This window comes from Rhinolophus sinicus, chromosome 5 (genome assembly GCF_057876585.1).
Source record: "Rhinolophus sinicus isolate RSI-liver-muscle chromosome 5, RSI-T2T, whole genome shotgun sequence".
NCBI lineage: Eukaryota > Metazoa > Chordata > Mammalia > Chiroptera > Rhinolophidae > Rhinolophus > Rhinolophus sinicus.
Window position 1 is genome coordinate 8,230,851 of NC_142505.1, and position 21,874 is coordinate 8,252,724.

At 37.6% G+C, this 21,874-nt stretch overlaps 1 protein-coding gene across 5 annotated transcripts in view; it reads left to right on the plus strand.

Moving 5' to 3' along the window:
- Positions 1 to 21,874, plus strand: part of SETD2 (SET domain containing 2, histone lysine methyltransferase) — a 109,630-nt gene that overhangs the window by 72,593 nt on the left and 15,163 nt on the right. For 3 of the 5 annotated variants that reach the window (XM_088798193.1, XM_019724006.3, XM_019724007.3), the window contains 3 exons: positions 12,271 to 12,319; positions 15,498 to 15,681; positions 19,071 to 19,740. In XM_088798193.1, coding sequence (XP_088654319.1) covers positions 12,271 to 12,319; positions 15,498 to 15,681; positions 19,071 to 19,740 — 903 coding nt within the window. Of the gene's footprint in view, positions 1 to 12,270; positions 12,326 to 15,497; positions 15,682 to 19,070; positions 19,741 to 21,874 lie in introns of those variants that run through there. The other 2 variants (XR_016021252.1, XR_002136692.3) reach the window with 2 other exon arrangements.

A 21,874-nucleotide genomic window follows, 5' to 3' on the forward strand; every position in this document is an offset into this window, starting at 1 on the left:
GACCTCGTAAGTGATGTACATCTTTTCATGTGTTTATTGGCCATCAGTGTATCTTTGGAGAAATATCTATTCAGATCCCTTGCCCATTTTTTATTTATATTATACTTTGTTTTTTTACTTTTATTAGCATTTATTTGATGCTGAATTTACTCCCAGGACATAAGTTTTGTTTCTTCAGTTTCTTCTGGGAGATCTTTTTGTTTTCTGCAGCCTCCTCTTCTGGTTTAGAAACAATTTGTTCTTTTTCAGTGAGGATCATATCAGTGTGGCAGGAGAAGCTTATGTATGGGTTAACCCGCCGTGAGTTCTGCACTGCATCTTGGAGCTTTGTTCACTGGCTGTGTTCAATGACCAGAGAGTCTACATCTAAACCCTTAAGTTCAGCATTACTCTCTGTATTTTTAAGCTTGTACAGTAAAAATTCTGCACTCCTGTTGGGCCACTGACTCTACGTTCCAACCCCACTGTTTGGCCTGGGCACACCTCCCATCTCTACCATTGTAATGATGGAACGACACACATTGCTTTTGTAACGTGACATCCTTTCGATCATGGTGGCTTTTTGGATATACGTACCCTTGATGGCCTAGGCAATTTCACGAGTGTTTTTAAAATGAACATGAAGATTTGAGCCTCTCGATTTCCATGATTTTGTGGGGTTCTCTGGGTCAAGCGAATAGCAAACCATTTTCAAAAGCCACTTGTGGGAAGAACCCCTTGCCCATTTTTTAACCGAGTTTTCTTTTTATTGTTGGAAGAGTTGTTCATATATTTGGATATCGTATATATGATTTGTAAATACCTTTTCCCATTCTTTGAGCGTCTTTTCACTTTCTTGATGTCCTTGAAGCACCAAGTTTTAAATTTTGGTGAAGCCCATCTTACCTATACTTTTCTTATTTGTGTTTTTGTTGCATGTGTCGTATCTAAGAATTCATCACAAAATTTAAGGTCATGAAGATTTACCTCTATGTTTTCTACCAAGAGTTTGAAGTTGTAGCTTTTACATTTAGGTCTTTGCTTCATTTTGAATTAATTTTTGTATGTGGTGTGAGGTAAGAGTCAAACTTGACTCTTTGACATGTGGATATCCAGTTGTCCCAGAACCACTTGTTGAAAGGACTATTTTTCCCCAGTTGAATAATCTTCACACCCTTGTTGAAGCTCATTGGGCCATGGATGTATGGGTTTATTTCTGGACTCAGTTCTGTTCCACTGGTTTACATTTCTATCCTTATGCCAGTGCCACACTGTTTTACTACAGCTTTGTATTAATTTTGAAATTGAGAATTATGAATCGTGTGTGTGTGTGTGTGTGTGTGTGTGTGTGTGTCTGTCTGTCTGTCTATAAGTGTAAGATTATTTTGGCTGCTCTGTGTCCCTTGCAATTCCATATGAATTTTAGGATCAGTTTTTCCATTTCTGCAGGAAAAATCAGTTGGAATTTTGATAAGGATTGTATTACTATCCTAACAACATTCAAGTTTTCCAATTCATAACCATAGGTCTTTCCATTTATTTAGGTCTTTAATTTCTTGCAACTATTGTTTTGTAATGTTTAGTACTAGCCTTGCTCTTGGTTAAAAAATTTATTCCTATATATTTATTTTTTGATGCTCATATAATAATGTGATTTTTTTCTTGATTTTATTTTTGACTTGTTCATTGCTGGTTTATAAAAGAAATAGAATTTATTCTTGTATGTTGATCTTATTTCCTGCAATTTTGGTAAGGTCATTGTGTCTTTAATAGGGTTTTTTTGTGTGTGTCTGTGTTTTTTGTTTGTTTTTGGTTTGTGTGTGTGTGTGTGTGTGTGTGTGTGTGTGTGTGTGTGTGTATTCTTTAGGATTTTCTACATACGAGATCACTTGTGAATAGAGACAGTTTTACTCCCCTCCTTACCCTTCCCCCCATTTTGGATGCCCTTTATTTCTTTTTCTTGCCTCCTTGTTCTGGCTAGAACTTCCAATACAATGTTGAATAGAAGTATCAAGAGCAGGCATCTTTGTCTTGGTATGAATTTAGGCGGAAAGCTTTTAGTCTTTCATCATTAAGTATGATATTAGTTCCATGTTCCCTTCTATTCCTGGTTTGTTGAATGTTCTTATCATTAAGGTTTGTTGGATTTTGTCAAATAACTTTTTCTGCATCCATTGAGATGATCATTATACACATGTAGTTTTAATATATCTAAATGGTACCCTGTTATCTCATTGCTTTTTTAAAAAATTCAGCACTATATTTTTAAGATCAGTGCATGTTGCTTTGTATTCTTTCTAGTCCTTTGCTTCTAACTGCTGCGTTTTACTCTCTGATATGCACCGACAATATTCTGTTCTGCTTTCCCTCATGAGGGGCACCCAGATTGTCTTCAGCTCTTCCACTGCAGACATTGTAATGATGGACACTTTCTACATTTCCCTGCATGAGCCAATATGAGATTTTTTTTTGGCATATAAACCCAGTTGCAGACTTGCTGGGTCATAGTCTTTTTCTTTCCTGTTTGGCGCTCTTAGCCAATATTTTTTTTTTTAATTAAAGTTTATTGGGGTGACAATTGTTAGTAACTCTTAACCTTTTTAATCAGAAGTATTTTATATTTCTTTAGTTATGGAAAACTCATCTTCATTATTTCTTAAAATAGTTCCTTCTCTCCTAGGACTCTACCTGAAATTGACACTTGAACTTCTAATCTCCATTATCTCATAGCTTTTGTCATATTTTCTATTTTTTGTTCCCACCTACTCTCTTGCTGTTTTTTCCACCTAGGAAAGTGGCATCTCACTCACAATCTTTCTGTTGTTCTTAGTCTTGCTATCATTTACAAAAATAGTTAGGAGAAATGATTTGATTGGCATAGACCCAATTTGATTTGTACTTGCTAACAAGGAAAAACTCGATAATCTAGTTTTAAAAAGTAAATCTGGGCTGGCCCGGTGGCTCAGGCAGTTGGAGCTCCATGCTCCTAAGGCTGCCGGTTCGATTCCCACATGGGCCAGTGGGTTCTCAACCACAAGGTTGCCAGTTCAATTCCTCGAGTCCCTCAAGGGATGGTGGGCTCCGCCCCCTGCAACTAAGATTGATCACGGCACCTTGAGCTGAGCTGCTGCTGAGCTGCCACTGAGCTCCTGGATGGCTCAGTTGGTTGGAGTGCGTCCTCTCAACCACAAGCTTGCCAGTTCGATTCCTCAACTCCCGCAAGGGATGGTGGGCTGTACACCCTGCAACTAGCAATGGCAACTGTACCTGGAGCTGAGCTGTGCCCTCCACAACTAAGACTGAAAGGACAACAACTTGGAAAAAATCCTGGAAAAATACACACTGTTCCCCAATGAAGTCCCGTTCCCCTTCCCCAATAAAAAAATGTTTAAAAAAAAAAATCTGTTATTATAGAATAATCTGATTTCTATATAATAAAAGGTAAAAAATTAGTTACACTCTCATTGTAAATTATTTTGTTCTCAGTCTTATTTAGCTCAAGAACAGTCTGAATCAGTGTTAAATTTTTATCCTTTCCAGAAAAAGTTTTCTTATAAAGTATTGTTTCATAATTTTGTTTTGATTCCATTTCTACCATCTATTTCTAGCAGTTTGTTTGGGATGTGTTAAAAATGTGCTGCAGTGCTTTGCCAACAAATTTCCAATGAGTACTTTTTGAGACTGTTGGAAGAAAACATTGCAGTTTAGGCCCGCTTGACCTAGTAGTAGCAGGTGACTTGTTCAAGTGTTTGTTTTTTTAACCAAAAATGGGTATTATAAAAAAAATAATTGAAAGCAAACTTGTTTTTCCATAGAAGAATCCATTTACTCAGAGTCTATTTACTGTAACTTCAAATATAATCTAACTGCTTTAGGGAATTATGATGCATATACAATAAAGACAGAAACATCAAAATCATAGCTATATAACATTTCTTGGGCTAAAACTTTTGTTGTTTGATCTTTTTTCCAGCTTTATTGTGACATAATTGACATAAAACACTTTAAGTTTGAAGTGTACAGTGTGTTGATTTGATACACTTATATATTGCAAAATGATTACCACCATTGCATTAACTAACATCTGCATCATGTCATATAATTACCATTTCTTTGTAGGGAACACATTTAAGATCTACTCCCTTGGCACATTTTAAGTGTGTAATACAGTATTATTAATTGTAATCACTATGTTATACATTAGATCCCCAGAACTTATTTATCTTATAACTGGAAGTTTGTGCTCTTTGACCATCATCTCCCCTTTCCCCCCACCCCTCAGTCCCTAGTAGTCACTATTTGTCTGTTTCTATGAGTTCAGCTTTTTTAGATTCCACTTACAAGTGATATCATATAGTACTTGTTTATCTTTATCTCTATTTCACTTAGCATAATACTCTCAGGGTCCATCCATGTTGTCACAGATAGCAAGATTTCATTCTTTTTTATGGTCGAGTAAGAGTCTATTGTATATATGTACTACATTTCCTCTATCCATTCATCTATTGACACTTAAGATTGTTTCCATATCTTGGCTATTATGAATAATATGGCAAAGAACATGAGTGTGTAGATCTCTCTTCGATACCCTGTTTTCATTTCCTTGGGATATTCACCCAGAAATGGGAATGCTGGCAAGTGTTTATTAAGAAATAGAAAATATACTGTATGAATCAAGTATAAAGACTTTCCACCTTTTAAAATTTTATTTTCTTTCAAATTAGGGTATTTTTCTCTATGTACTTTCTCTCTTGGCAATATCCCACAGTAGCACGATGTAAGTCATTGTATAAGATTTCCCCAGATTGTGAATCTCTTGTCTTAGCCTGTTTCCTGAATTTCAGATCTCTATTTTCAGCTTTCTGTTGGCTCTCTTCTCCACTTGCCACCACACTCAAGTCATAATCTTTTTCTCTTGCAAGCTGGTTCTTCATCTTCTGATGTACAGTTCTATTGATAGCTTTATTGTTTTCCTAATAACCCATATTCAAAACATCCACCCTTTTTTTAATGTAAAAAATTGTTGCTACTAATTATAACAATCACTCTAAAAATGCTTTTTCTGGATAACTAAACTTTTCTGTTAGGGACAGTAAGTATTGTTGGAAGACAATTTTTTTCAAAATTATGACAGGTTTGAATGATATCTTCGGATCTTTTACATAAGGTATTATTTTTTTTAATTAGTTTTAGGTGCACAAAACAAAGTAATACTTAGACGTTTATCATTTATATCCCTCACACTGTGTCAACCCCCCTCTCCCCATCCACTATCCCTCTGACATTGCACACAGCCATTACATTTCCACTGTCTCTATTCCTAATGTTGTACTCTGCTTCTTGTAAGTATATACATACTATATATATATATATATATAATATATATATATATTATATATATATATTATATATATATAAGCTTGTAGTTGACATTCATTATTGTTCAGCTTCAGCTGGATCATAAGGTAGTTCCATTTTCAGATTTTTGAGATACCTCCATACTGTTTTCCATAGTGGCTGCACCAATCTGTAATCCCACCAACAGTGCACAGGGTTCCCTTTTCTCCACATCCTTGTTTGTTGATTTATTGATGATAGCCATTTTGACTGGGGTGAGGTGGTATCTCATTGTGGTTTTTATTTGTATTTCTCTGATGGTTAGTGAGGTTGAGCATTTTTTCATATGTCTGTTTGCCATCTGTATGTCCTTTTTAGAAAAATGTCTTCATGTCCTCTGCCCATTTTTTAATTGGGTTGTTTGTTTTTTTGGAGTTGAGTTGAGTGAGTTTTTTATAAATTTGTGATATTAACCCCTTATCAGATATATCATTGGCAAATATCTTTTCCCATTCAGTAGGATCCCTTTTTGTTTTATTGATGGTTTCCTTTGCTGTGAAAAAACTTTTTAGTTTGATGTAATCCCACATGTTTATTTTTTTCTCTTCCCTTGCGCAAGGGGATATATAAGTAAAAATCTTACTCCGAGTAATGTCTGTAAAGTTTCTTCCTATATTTTCTTCTAGGAATTTTATGGTTTCAGATCTTACATTTAGGTCTTTAAGTCATGTTGAATTTATTTTTGTATATGATGTAAGGAGGTGGTCCAGCTTCATTTTTTTCGCACATGTCTGTCCAAGTTTCCCAGCACTATTTATTTATTTATTATTTTTTTAAAAGATTTTATTGGGGAAGGGGAACAGAACTTTATTGGGGGAACAGTGTGTACTTCCAGCACTTTTTTTTTTTTCCCAAGTCAAGTTGTTGCCCTTTCAATCTTAGTTGTGGAGGATGCCATTCAGCTTCAAGTTGTTGTCCTTTCAGTTTTAGTTGTGGAGGGCGCAGCTCAGCTCCAGGTCCAGTTGCCATTACTAGTTGCAGGGGGCACAGCCGCCCATCCCTTGCGGGACTAAAGAAGTTGAACCAGCAACCTTGTGGTTGAGAGGACACGCTTCAACCAGCTGAGCCATCCGGGAGCTCAGCGGCAGCTCAGCTCAAGGTGCTGTGTTCAATCTTAGTTGCAGGGGGCGGAGCCCACAATCCCTTGCGGGACTCGAGGAATAGAACTGGCAACCTTGTGGTTGAGAACCCACTGGCCCATGTGGGAATCGAACCGGAAGCTTTCAGAGTTAGGAGCACAGAGTTACAACCGCCTGAGCCACCAGGCCGGACCCCCAGCACTATTTATTGAAGGTATTATTTTAAATAGCCACCATCTGCTGGTTGTTTGCATTAAGGTGGAGATGTAATACGTGATCTATATTGCATACCCAGTTGTTGAATTTATATACATATATGTATCAATATTGCCTGTATCATATGCTGGATAATTCATTTACATTAACTTTCCAAATTTTTTCCATCACTCTTTCAGGAATTGGTAGGTCTTTTTAAAGTACTTACTGTGGTGCAGTGTACACTAGACAGTTTATGAGATGTGTGACACAGAATTGAGAGTCTTTAATCTTAGACTCTCCACAGTCTTGGTCTTCAGCATTCTTTTCTGGTAGATAAAATTATGAGACCTTGTGGATCTGAAAAATACCTTTATTCTATTTATGCTTGTTTGGCAGATCATATAATTATTCCAAAATAAATGTTCTTGTAAGGTGTTCAAGATACTACTGCATCATTTTCTAGCTTGGAGTTTTGCTACTGAAGTCTGATGCCATTTCAGTTCCTTTGTTGTGGTGGGTCCTGTGAGCCCTCTCCGTCTGGTGACTCGTATCTTTCAGTTTTGAAAACTTTTCTTCTATTGGTAATTCCTCACCTCAGTGCCCGCCCTCCTGGCTTTCTGACATACCTGTTACTAGATGTACTCTTCTAGCACTTACCCTGTAATTTTATTTTTCAATCTCCTATTTTCCTTCTTGACTTTCTGTTCTGCTTTCTGAGTGACACTCAGCCCTTTTTTTCCTATTATAGTTTCACTTACCAAGAATTTGTTCTTATTTTTGGCGTCTTTTTTTTTTTTTTTAAGTGTATCTTATTTCATGGATAAAGTCTGTGTGTGTGTGTGCGTGTCATCAGAAAAGGAACATGAAAGACAATGCATGGACTAGAATAAAATATTTAAATATAAACACATTCTGGCGTCGTCCTGGATGGCGGAGCCTTGGGTTCCGAGGGCCTAGGACCAGCAACTCTTTCTACCGGGCAGATTGTTAGGGAGGGGCCTGGGCGAGTGCCTTTTGGTGCCAGGAGACACGCCACGCCAGCTTCCTCTAGTCTTGAAGGGAATACATTGACCCCATTGAGCTGACACGGTCTTCCTTCCTGCACCCCTGCCAGCGCACGGCCACCTACAGTCTGCATCCCTCAGGGGACCTTCTCCCCCCTCGCAGTAGTAGTTCCACCCCTGTCCCAACTCATTGGAAGTCTGGAGCCGTGCTCGCGCAGACATGACGATTCCATTGGATACCGTTATTCTTATTTTCAAACGTTCTTGTCAGTTTTTCCCCTTGTTGCCATTTTCTAAAGAATTCCAAACCTATTAACCATTCTGTCGCTTGTTTCTGCTGTACCTTTCTCCACTGGCCATTCTGAGACGCTTAAAACAGAGTGCCATCCATTTCTTCTCTCTGGGCATCATTTACTTCCATTTATTTGGTCGTTGATAATTTGCTCATCACTTTAACTTACTTTGTATTTGCAATAACTTTTGGCAGTATTTGGAGGGACCCCTTATGTCTCCGACAGTACCTAATGTTAGAATAAAATTGTTCTTTTAATCTTAAATAAATAAATAAACACACATTCTGTACTCACACGATATTCTTAGAAAGAAAAGATACTACAGAGGAGTTAATACTGTTTTTATTCTTCCATTGTCATTTTTTAGGACTTCAGTATGGAGTTGGAATAAACACGTGTTCAGTCTTCCGTGTTTGTATTTTTCACCTCTTCTATGTGCAAGTAACTCCTAGTCATCTTTCAAGACAAGTCAACTGTCTGTTTCCTTCAGGATGCTTTTCCCAGTCCTCTCAAGGCCCAAACCAGTTTTAGTATCCCTCTGTTATATTTCACTTACCATTTCATATATACCTATCTTAAGATAGTGTGTATTTACTTTCCCTTTTTTCCTGCGTGCTTATGAGGTAATAGTTATAGTGGTTAAGAGTGTGCTTTGGACAGAGACAAATCTAGGCTTCTATTCTAGGTCCAATGTATAACTCACTGTGTTACTGTACAACATTGGGATAGTTAACCTCTCTGAGCCTGTTTTGTATGTACTGTAGATAAAGCAGTGATACCCCTCTGGAGATGTCAGAGTAGAATGCAGTTAAAGGACATGGCACGTAGTGAGAAGTATCAGCCAGGATTATTGTTAATGTGTGAACCCTTGACAACAGGTACTGGGTATCTCTAAGGTCCAAAACGTAGGAGACCCTTGTTATGTGCTTTTAGCACATAGTTGTTATTCAGAGACTTGTTATGTAAATGAGCAAACCATATTTCCACAAATAGCATCTCCACATACATTTTATACCTTTTATAATAGGGATATTGGATGCATTTGTATTGTATGAGCTTATCCATGATTCAGTGTTTATCAAACAATATCGGAAGATTGATTTTCAAGCTTTGACTGAAGAGGAGTAATTGGCCAAAGGTAGGCTTTTCCAGCATTGAAAAGAGTTTAAAATGTTGCAGAGGCATACTTATGAGTCTGACCCTGGAAATATGTAATTATTGTGGCTATAGGTGAGGCCTGTAAATAGTATTCTTACCAGAGATGAAAGAGAATGATGGTGTAAGTTTAGTGATAAAAAGTATGAGATATGCAATGGTTTGAGTTTACTTAGTGTTATGTGGTTGATTTCTACAAATCAGAAGTAGTTTCCCTCTTTGGTCCATTCAATAAGTAACAAGTGTTGATTATATGCCCAGCACTGTTATTGGTGCTAGAGACCAGCAAAGAATAAGACAGTCTTGGCCATGAAGATTTACAGCTTGAGTGTATTTGAGTGTGTGTCCGTTGGGAGTGGCACCTAGGCACCAAAGAAATAAAACAGGGTGATGTGTAAAGAATATTAGGTGGAGTGGGGAACCACTCTTTTCAGCCCCACTGGGGGCAGGGTTAGTCCCAGAACCCAGGTCTCCTGACGCAGTTCAGTGTTCTTTCATAATATGCCAGTCTTTTGAGTAGAATTTTTAACAGAGTAAAGTGATTTTACATAAAGGGTTAACATGAATGAAACCAGCTCAGATAAATATTTGTTGTAGTGGGTTCGATGACCTGCAGGTATGACATTATTCCAAACAGACTTGCGCATCATGTAGGCTAACACTATTGCCGTTTATTCACAAGACAGAATGATCTTAAGAAATGTTATCATAGTTTCACATGGCTGCTTTCTTCTCAGTTTTCATTATTGTGGAACTTGCGGAAAATGTAGTTGCGTTTCAGAGCTTCTAAGTAGATAATCTGAGTTTCCAGCTTAAATTTTATATGTAGTTTTGACTATATGAAGAGGAGGATCGTGTTAGTAACGCCAAGTGCTTAGGTGTGTGTTGATAGAACTTGTTCTCCGTGGTTAGGCACACGGAGAGTCAGTCACTCGTGGCCTCTAGTCAGTAATGACCATCCATTGCATGAGCATCAGAATACATTTTCCACTTAGCAGGTGCTCTAGACTTTTGAATGGAATTGAGAATGTGTCTTTGAGAAGCATTTCCTCTGCTACTTAACAGCCACCACAGAATGGGTCCCCAGCTTGAGGTCTGTGTAATAAATGACTATAAATGTTTGTAATGCAAAGACCTTATGTAAAAGAAACTAAACAGGTTAATTATGTAATCCTTAGTTGACACACACATCCCTCGATATGTCTGTTCTAATCACCCTTCTTGAGTAAACATGTTATCTTTTGGAGTGCATAGGTTTACAGAGTACCTAGTGCAACAGCCATTTTCAAGCTTTTTCTAATAAAACAAGGGAAATACCAGTTTTTCCCTGTAGTGTGGGTAGGTGCTGATCAGTGGCTTGCTTCCTTTTTCCTGAGTGTGGTAACCCCTCTGAGAAGCAGACCAAGGAGTCAGCTGGACAACTTCCGGCAGCCCGCACAGGAGCAGATTGGAATGTACCCTCTCTTGAAGCCCAAGAGGAGAGCCCAGATGGCTCTGAGCTGAGGACAGGCGTCTATATGCGTAGGCCTTTCTCTCACGTTCTCCCTGTGAGGAAGAGTGAGTGAGGACTGTTAAGAAAAGCCAGTAGCTCAGTGGTTCTCAACCTTCTCTGGGAATCCAAAATCATCTGGGGAGCTTCTAAAAAATACAGATGCCATAGTTTTAGATTCAATAAAAGTTTCCTGGAATGGTCCAATTGTGCAGTCAGAGTTGAGAATCACAGCTCTAGTGGAAGTCCTAAATAGGAAAGAGAATCTAAGAGGGAATGAACGATGCCATTACATTCATACATAAATCCCCCAAATGGTACTGCTTTTTAAATCAATGCTGTCAGCCATTTCCTGTGTCATCTAGTACAGAAGATAGAAGTGTTCTGGAATAAGTTTTTCCATTTGTAAAATGGAGATGGTAGTGCTTACCTCATAGGGCTGTTTAGAAGCTCATATAAGATAATGCATTTGAAATGCTCAGCGTGATGCCTAGCACACAGGATAAACGCACATCGATTATAACAATCATCATCATTATTAGATAATTTATCAGCATGCATGGAATATTGAAGGATTTTTTTTAAGTATACATACACATAGATTGCTATGTATGTACCTGTGTAGTCTGTGTGCTCTGTATCTGTAAAATAACATTTGTTATTTTAAATGCCAGGTGAATGTTACATCTTGACTCTTCCTCAGTTGTGTGACGTGGGTTATTTTTCGTTTTCCACGAATATTGCTAGAACCAGCAATGATGTGGGAAGAGGAGTTCTTTGATTTTTCTAGGAGTATAATATTTTAAACATAGGGTTACCGGTTCACATAGGTATAGTCAATATTATGAGATCAAGGGAGGGTATCATGTGATGTACCTTTGGATGTGTGGGTTTGCCATTTGCCCACTTAAGGTGGCTGGGTAAGGAAGCATTGTGCCCAAGAGCTACTTGACGGGCTAGAACACTGAGGGATTGTCAGGGAACAGAACTGCTTCTAAGCCTTAGATTCACGCAGCAAGAAAAGGCACCTCAAGGCTTAAAAAGAGACTTTACATTTCTCAAGAACAATTTTGGTCCAGTATTAGATGCTATTTCAAGAGCAACAATGATCTAATGTTTATCTTTCCTTTTTTAAAATAACAGTGTGAAAGGAGATATTACATTTATTAGCCAACTTGTTTTGCATTTATAGAAAAATATGCTGAATAGCAGGAATTGTCTTTATACGTGTAATTTTTCTGAAGTGTTTTTTACATAGCTGTTACTACTAACCTTTATTTCCCTTTAAGTAGGAGTGGTGTGTGAGATGTTACAATTGTTCTTCTGAAAAAAATCTCAATAAAGGAACTATAGATGACTTAATTTTGTATGCAAAAAGCATACAGAAATTATCAGGAACCCCTGCCAGAAACATAATGCCCCAGTTAGAATTTTACTTGACTAATGAAATCATACAAGCCTGGTAGATGCTAAAATGTTTTCATTTGTGCTATATGTTCTTACTTGTTTTTACGGGACTGGGATTTCAAGCCAAATAGAAGTCACATTTTGGAAAAGAATTAAATACCAGCCTGTTTCTTCCCATTTGTTTGTTGCCATGTGAAATCAGCCAGATTCAAAGCAATCACCACTTCTACTCCTCACTACTAACCCTTCTTTTGGTTTATTTTTTGCAGGAAGTATATCGAATTCCAAAGAAAAGTCAAACTGAAAAGGAGAATGCAAGTAGGTATTCAGAATTACCCTGTGTATGTGGCTTTACAAATATTTTAGGGGAAATGTGCAAAGATAACTGATAACAACTTGAGGTATTCTGTTTTTGAAACCAGACAGTGTGTAATTAGGTAAATGAAATATTTGGTGTAAAGGTTTGGAAACCTTTATTTTTATGCTTTCTTAGTGAATTTTTGCCAAAGGAAATGTCCCTTTATATATACTACCTTTATTGTTGCTTTCCTTGGAGTCATGGCCTTTAGTAGTTTTTCTTCCATTCATTGATTCCTTTAGTGCAGACACTCTTAAACCAGTACTCCTAGAGGTCTGTGTCTTTATTTGTAGATGTTTCTATACAAAATTGTGTACATTCATTTTTCTAGGGAAAATTTAGGACTTGCATCAGATTCTGGGAGTCAGTGACCCCCTCAAAAGATTAAGAATCATTATTACAGAACAGAAAACAGGGAGGCCGTGGAGGTCTGGTTTCTGGGCTTTACCCCACCTAGTTATGTTTCCAGCATACTTCTGTAGAGATTAAAGTAATAGTATCAATTACGATGACTGTCATTGGTCTCTTTAGCCCCTCCAGCACTGGCCCCATGTAAATAGAGTGAAGTAGCCAGTTGATCATGTTTTATTTTTAACATGAGTGTTTTATAATCTTAAATCTTAAATTGGTTAAATAATCTTATTACTTAAAGATCTGTGAGGTGTCCTTTGCATCATTGTTGTATCTTTTGGATATTTTTAGTTCTGCTGGTTTAGTCTCTTCGTAAATAAATATCCTACTTGGGGCTGCAAAGAATTCTTCCCGTAAGAAACAAGGCAGAGTTGGGCAGTACTGGTTGACAAAACCAGTGGCACTACTATGGAGTTGATCATCAGAGGCTAGCTTTTCTGCGCCCGCTGAGTTGAAATCATTAGTTTGATAGTCAAAGCTTAAGGACCTGTGAGTCCCCTCCACACACACACACACAATATTTTGCAAACATCTAGTCTGATGTGGCCCTCTGAGAGTTGATGCATGTCATGGTCTAGAATGGACAACTAGAATCTTTTCAGGAAGCAGCCTTTTATGTGCCGACTTCAGTCTCTCCCTCATATATGGACCCTCTTCCCAATTTCGATCTCAGGCTTTTAGATTAAAGAAATGCTTATAATTCAAGCCTGGCTTCTATGTTACCCCTCAATGTCAAACAGTTAAAAAGCCTAGAACTTCTTAAACTTATAAGAATTGTGAACCACTTTGGGAAATATGTAGTCTAACTTTACCCTCATTTTATAATATGAGAAAATCGGCCTGAATAAACAGAATAATTTCTGCCTCACATATTCTTAAGTCAGAATACAAACTGTTGGTGTGATTCCATTTATTTTACCAGGATATAGTGAATAAATAACCGCATTTTAAGGAAATTAACACCAAGGCAAGGAACCTGGTTTTGAAGGTGTAAATAAAGTAGTCATGAGCAGATACAGATGAAACTAGGGAATAGTACTTCATAGAAGGGTGCTGTGCTAATACCTTGTGAGCGGGAACAGTTGTTTAAATTGTACATCATTTTCTACCAGCATGTGGTATAGATGAATTCTGTTAGCTTCTCACTGACAAATGCTCATACGTGGCTGTAGATGAGTAACTGTTTTGCAAATAAATTTAATGTCTTGCCAACTAAAAGAACTGTGAGAATGACATGTGCAAACCTAACCCTACTACTGCCAGGGGAAAAACAACTGATAGCACATTTTTCTGAGATAAGAAAAAGAACAGTCAGTTAGTGTTTATTGAGACTCTGCTTTGTGCAGTGAGAGAGATTTTATAAGAAATTCTGTCCTCAAGAAGAGAGCGATCTGGGGCAGACGGGTGGCTCAGTTGGTTAGAGTGTGAGCTCTGGGCAACGGGGCTGCCGGTTCGATTCCCACATGGGCCAGCGAGCTGCGCCCTCCACAACTAGAATGAAGTCAATGAGCTGCTGCTCAGCTCCGCGGAGGCCAGATGGCTCAGTTGGTTGGAGCGCGGGCTCTCAACCACAAGGTTGCCATTCGACTCCTGGACTCCCGCAAGGGATGGTGGGCTCCGCCCCCCACAACTAAGATTGAACACGGCACCTTGACCTGAGCTGCCTCTGAGCTCCCGGATGGCTCAGTTGGTTGGAGTGCATCCTCTCAACCACAAGGTTGCCGGTTTGACTCCCGCAAGGGATGGTGGACTGTGCCCCCTGCAACTAGAAACGACAACTGGACCTGGAGCTGAGCTGCGCCCTCCACAACTAAGACTGAAAGGACAACAACTTGACTTGGAAAAGTCCTGGAAGTAAACACTGTTCCCCAATAAAGTCCTGTTCCTCTTCCCCAATAAAATCTTAAAAATAAATAAATAAAAAGAAGAGAGTGATCTGACTCATCAAGTAGCAGAACTAAGGTACACGAAGCAACGGCATATAATTTACATATTGAAATGTTTGGTGGTGGGATTTAGACTTAAGGAGATGAGAAACTAGAGACATAGTCAGTGAAAAGTAGTACTTAGGACAGCTTTTGGGAGCAATGACAGAGGGATTGGGTGAAGATAATGCAAGTAAGAACCATTAGGTAAAGAAACTGAGTGAAAAGGGTTAGTACCATCTGTCAATAGGAAGCTGCACTTCTTTTGAAGATGTAGCTCTCTGACTTTGATAACTTCCTGAGTTATTACCTATTATCCCCTGTGTTTGAAATGTTTTTCTTTTGAAATTGTAGTTCGTAAAAATTCTCATCCTTTTTTTTTTTTTTTTTAATTAAAGAGACGTTTCTTGTTGAGGTTTTTATGCTTAGCATGCCAGGCTGCTTTTCTACAAATTGTAAGTATGCGGTTACAGGGGCAGTTAGAAGGCTTTTACATTCTGACCTGATAAGCAGACTGCTTTGCTAAAGGTAACAGGAATATCTTGCGTGCCTGTGTTCCACAGAACTTGGTAAAAAGGTTGAAGGCTTGGACTGAGACTGGTGGGAAAAGGTGGAAAAGGGCATTCCGGAAGAGGCGTTCAGGAAGTAGAGTGCACACGCACACAGGACCTTGTATCTCATCCAGATTCAGGACTGTGTATATGAGGGAGGAATCCGTAGATCTATTTGTTAGATAGTACACTTCTATCAAGATGGAGAAAAGTCTACCAAGTAAATTTTTTTAAAAACCCTTTTCCCTTAGTAACTGAACGAGGAAGGGATGCTGTTGGCTTCAGAGATCAAACAACTGCCCCAAAGACTCCTAACAGGTCAAGAGAGAGAGACCCAGACAAGCAAACTCAAAATAAAGAGAAAAGGAAACGAAGGGGTTCCCTCTCACCACCTTCTTCTGCCTATGAGCGGGGAACAAAGAGGCCAGATGACAGGTAAGTGGCCTGTGTGAGTTATTTTCTATTCTGAGCAAGTCAAAAAATGCCCACATCATATACTTCTGAATTTGTACACCAAGAGCTTTTGGAATTAAGTATATTCTCTTGGAGTGAGCATAAAACTTCACTGATAAATATTGAGACAGTCTTCATTTGACAATAATAATAGCTGTGAAGACGAATAATAAATTTTGGTACTTGAATGGTTTCTCCCTGATAATATTTAAATGCTCTTTGAGGAGCCAAAGATTTGTTCTTTAAAGGGGCATTGAGGTTGGTGGGAGGTAACTCTTCAAAGATAGTGGTCATTCTTCCCAAGTCAGAACTGCTTTTAGTGAATCTTGTACCTTACCAGTCACAGTGCTGATTAATCCCTGTGTCACAGGCTGTCTTTGTCCTGCTAGTAGAAAAAAAGGCCACATAATATACCCAGTGGGGACTAGAAAATACTTATTCTAGAGAAGTTCTTTTTACATTTTAAATTTACCTTTTAAAAAGTTGAGGTACAGCATTTATATAATGCAGTTGTCAGAAGTTTTAGTTTTGGGCTGTTTTGGGTATGTAATAGTAATTCATCGTGATTTTAATTTGCACTCCCCTAATTACTGAATAGATTGACCATCTTGTCATGTATTTATTGGCCATTTCTGTGAAATATCTTTATATGTGTTGTTCATTTACTAAATTATTTGTCTTTTTGAGTTTAAGGAGTTTTCTGTATACATTCTAAATATAATTCTGTTTTGGTGATAATTTTTGCAAGTATTTTTTCCTGTTTTATAGCTTGTATTTTGACTTTTTTGTATCTTTTGATATACAGAATTTGTTACTTATGGTTTAATTGAATATATCGTATGTATTGTATGTTTCCTTTATGGTGAGTGCTTTCTGTGTTTTAATAAATTCTTCCCTACCCTTCAGGTGATGATACTCCTTTTTTTTTTTTTTTTTAAGAGATGTGAGTCCTTATATTAGTTCGTTTCGAATTTTTATATATGTTGTAAGGTAGGCATCTGGTTTCGTGTTTTTCTAAGTGAATACCCAATTGTCCCAGCACCATTTACTTGAATGTCCACCCTCCCTCCAAGGAATGCCCACTCCATCTGCAGTGCATCTTCTCCAAGTTTTCATATATGGGAGGATTTGTTTCTGGGCTCAGTGACTGTAGCTTATATTAAGTCTTGATGGCAAGTAGGGTAAATCCTTCCTTGATCTTCTGGATGTCATGTCTTTTCTCAGACTTGTTTCTCCTTTGAATCTGCTTGTCAGGTTACTCCCACCCCATCCACCCTCCCAAAGAGATGATTCTGAGACTTGACATCTTTACAATTTTGAGTATTTTTATTCCTATATTCAATTTGAGTGTTTGAATAGTCTCTGTCTAGTTAGGTCTTTAATATTTTTAATAAAGATAAAGGTTTTCATGAATCCCTTTGTTTGTATCTTAGGGTCTTTTTCTGAGAACCTTAATTTTTTGTTACTTTTTCACTTTGTTGCTGGTGTTTAGATAATGCAGTTGATTTTTGTATATTGATCTCATGTTTGGCAACCATATGTAACTCTTATTAATTTCAAGAGTATAGGGTTTTAGCCCTTTTTTGTCTTTGTCAACAGTTTATTATATGAATTTGTTTTGTTGTTCCTTTCTAATCCTTATGCCTTGTTCTTGTTAACTTTGCTAGCAATACCGCCAGTACACTTTTTTTAACCTTGGTTTTGATTTCTACTCCTGTTTTTATTTCCTTCCGTTTTTTAAGGTTTATTATATTGTGTTTTTAATTTCTTAATTGGAGTAATTGGGATTCTTAGCTCATTAATTTTCAGTGTTTTTCTCTTCTCATAAAAGTGTTTAAGGATTTAAATTTCCCCATTAAGTAGTAGCACTTGAGCTACTCCTTTGACAATGCAGTTTCATTATAACCTAGTTCTAAATACTGTTATGATTTGCAGTGTCTTTAAATTTCTTTTTGTTAAGTTTCCAATTTAATTGCCATTAACTGGTCTGTATGATACCAGTTCTTAGAATTTTATTGAGATTTGCTTTATAGTCTCTTGTTAGATATTAATAGAACTATGCTGTCTTCCTGTTGGTAGGATTTAACTGGAATGTCTTCCTTTTACTTTCAACTATTCTGGGTCTGATAAATAACTCATTGCTATTTATTCTTATTTCGGTGTACATGTGCAAAAGTTTCTCTTGGGTATATGAATAGAATTGCTATTTTGTCAAGTATGTACATGCTCAATTTTACATGATAATTGAGTTTTAATTTCCATTCTTTTTCCTTTCTAGATGCTTCATGGGGTTCTTTTTGAAATTTGCCTGATAATATTTTATGGTCCTGTTCCTTAGTCATATTTTCAATAGCCTCTTTTATTTCATTAAACATATTAAAAACATCTCTTGTAATTTGTGTTGGATAATTCCAATATCAGCAGTCTTTGTAGGTCTCTTCCTCTCGTTTGTTTACATGTATATGTTATTTTACAATCATATACATAATTTTAGTTTTTAATGAAATCATGTTTTTAGAACTTTTATCTGTGGGGATTCATTGAGGCCTGGATTTAAGGTGCTCTTTTTTATAGACTATTTGCATTTATTTCTGTCAGGCAGCTAAGGGTACTACCACCTCACTAACACTTTAAAGGAAATGTGCAGCTTAGAGGTTTTTAGACCACATCTTTTGTGTTGTTTGGATAAATGTTAATGTCCTTATCCATGAAGCTCTTTTGTCATCTTTTTTATTTTTGCCAAGAGCACTTTCTCAGAAGTTTAATTCAGACCATAGAACTTCACGCAAAAAAAATTTTAAGCCCTTAGTTCTCTTGTGAATGTTAAAGCTGATGGTTTCTTGGGGGCCTGCTGGGGATACTTATCGAAACTATCACAGAGTAATAGGCTTAGCAGTAAGATATTATACTCGATATGGCACAGAGAAGAGTATATATTACGCCCCATAATTGTATGTGTGCATGTTCATGCTTTGTTGATATTTGTTGTAAGTGTGTGTGGTCAGACATACATCAAATGCTGTAGCTTTTATTAGATTTTGGTTTCTGTTTTAATTTCAGAATTTGTATGTATAGATCTGTTCCAACTATAAAGAAGAATCTATTTAGGATGCTATATGTATCTTTAATTTGAAATTCTAGAATCTGAGAATAGGATAAAATTATTCTTTTCATCTAGGTGTCTATTTCCTTGGAATTCTCTCCTATCTGCAAGACTCCTTAAGTAATCTTGAGTATGATTTTTAACCAGTGCCAATTGGAGTTGGTGTGGTTAATTGTTTAGTATTGAGTGATAACATATATCAGTGGTTTGATTACATCTGTAATTTAGGGAAAAACTTTTTGTGGTGCTCTTTTTGTTATCTTTCTAGGTATGATACACCAACTTCTAAAAAGAAAGTGCGAATTAAAGACCGCAATAAACTTTCTACAGAGGAGCGTCGGAAGTTGTTTGAGCAAGAAGTGGCTCAGCGGGAGGCTCAGAAACAGCAGCAGCAGATGCAGAACCTGGGGATGACATCTCCACTCCCCTATGACTCTCTTGGCTACAACGCCCCTCATCACCCCTTTGCTGGCTACCCACCAGGTTATCCCATGCAGGCCTATGTGGATCCCAGCAACCCTAATGCTGGAAAGGTGCTCCTCCCCACACCCAGCATGGACCCCGTGTGTTCTCCCGCTCCTTATGATCATTCTCAGCCCTTGGTGGGACACTCTACGGAACCCCTTGCTGCCCCTCCACCTGTGCCAGTGGTGCCACATGTGACAGCCCCTGTTGAAGTTTCCAGTTCACAGTATGTGGCCCAAAGTGACGGTGTGGTCCACCAAGACTCTAGCGTTGCTGTCTTGCCAGTGCCGGCCCCAGGCCCAGTCCAGGGACAGAATTATGGTGTTTGGGATTCAAACCAACAGTCCGTCAGTGTACAGCAGCAGTACTCTCCTGCACAGTCTCAAGCAACCATATATTATCAAGGACAGACTTGTCCAACTGTTTATGGTGTGACATCACCCTATTCACAGACAACTCCACCAATTGTACAGGTAACTCATTTTAGAACCTCTTATCTGTCTTATAGTTTATGAGATGTTAGACGCACGCAGGGAAGTCCTGCCATTGATCACTTTTGTATATTGATCAATACTAGTTACCTATTGTTGTATAACAAATTACTCTAAAACTTAGCAGCTTAAGACAAGTAATTATAATCTTACAAAGTTTCTGTGGGTCAGGAATTCAGAAGCAGCTTGGCTGGGTGGTTCTGGCTCAGTCTTAAGCTAAGAGTGTACTGATTTTTATATTTCAAAATGTATTTTTGTGTTTTTTAATCTAGGTTGTTTTGTTTTTTTCCCTATAAAACAAAGGGCTCCATTTTAGGCCTTAAAAAAGAAGACTGTATAAAGCATGATCCTCACCACATTCCTATGTCTCTCTCTCTCCCATCACTCTTCATCGCCCCTTGAAGGTGAATTGTGGATGGCAAAGATTCCCAGGGTTCTTTCCTGCAGTCATTACTTAGTATTGATCAGTAATGCTTACTTCTGTTAGTATTTTTGGGATGAAGCTGCATCAAAATTTTGTTCGAGTGCTCGCTTCGGCAGCACATATACTAAAATTTTGTTCGAGAGGTCATGACAAAGTGTTCTGCTTTAATTCCTAAAACCTTAACATATTAACTACTTTCATTTTTTATAATCTCTTTAACCACGATTATATATATTTTATGTATTTGTAATCTTAAAGACTTAAAGATTTTTGCCCCATGTTTTTCTACATAACATGATTCTTAACCATTTTCCAAATTATTCTGTATTTTTATGTGTGTGTATATACATTCATACATACATGCAATCATGCATATACCTATATCATGCATTAATGGCTATATAATATCTCATTTGCTGAAGGTCATTTTTAATCTATTTTTCTGGAGTAGTCATTTAAATTGAAAGTTCTTTTTCATAATTATAAATAGTACTGTACTGAATATTATACTTAGTTGTGTATGTGTATGTTTTTATGTTTGGCTTAAAATGAATGTTATAGTGCTAAATAAGGCTAGTAAGAAAATGGTTATTATTAGTTATCAGGTATCAATTTTACTGCATGTTTAGGGATCTTAAACACGTTTCTTAGGTCCTAACTTCTCCCGCTGTCTCGCTATATTCTTTCTTGGATCAAGCCATTCTTTTTTTAGTTGCTCCTGAGATTGTGTATCACAGATAAAAGAAAAATGGTCTGCTTCTGTTCCATTCCTACTCCTAAAGTGCGTTCTTAACCTCGGTATTAGAGCCCATGCAACAGCAACAGAAGAGAGCCGGCAAACATTCCTCAGCAGAGAGCTCACTGGGCAGATGGCGGTTCTTATACAATAGCATCTGTTTTTCCATCCCACCGATCAAAAGGCTTCTCTAGGTTCCATCATACACCTACATAGCCTTAAGAATCCAGTATCACAATTGTATTTGTTTCCAGTTTTCCGGTCTGTTCCCACCAAAAAGTCATTTATTGACTCCCTAACCCACTTTATGTGTGTTAGAGTAGTAGATAAGTGGACTAGGATGGTTCCCTTCCCTGTGAGATTTGTTGAGTAGAGCTGCTGTTGGGCTTTTGGTAATGAGAAGCTTAGAGCATGTTGTTAGTGTGTGTGTTTTGAGTCTCAGTCCGTCATTTACTGTGTGCCCTGGAGATAGGCACTTATATTCTTTAGTTTTAGTTTTCTCTACTATAAAATGAGCAGAATGCCTCAGAGTGGTTGAGGTTTGCATGATATAATGGATATTAATAATGACAGATTTAAAGCACCATTTACCTTGAAGGTTTAATTATAGTTATTACTCAAACAGTTACCACAGTAATACTAAGAGAGTATTGACATTAGTGGGCTGTGAAATGCAGCTAGTCAAGGTCATGTGTCTGGTGTCTGGCCCAAAGATCTGACCTCCAGGAGGAAGCCTTGAGGTCTGTGTCATTTAAGCCAAGTATCAACCATACCAAGATGGGCCACTGAGAGTTTGTAGATATGAATAACCTTGATAATGAAATATTATGTGGTGTGATATAAATTTGTGTGAGTGTATATATGTGATACATTTTGACATTTGAAATAGATGTGTTATCAGAAGGTGACCATTCCTTTTTTTTGTCACAACTGCTTATTAAACATAAAAGCTCAAA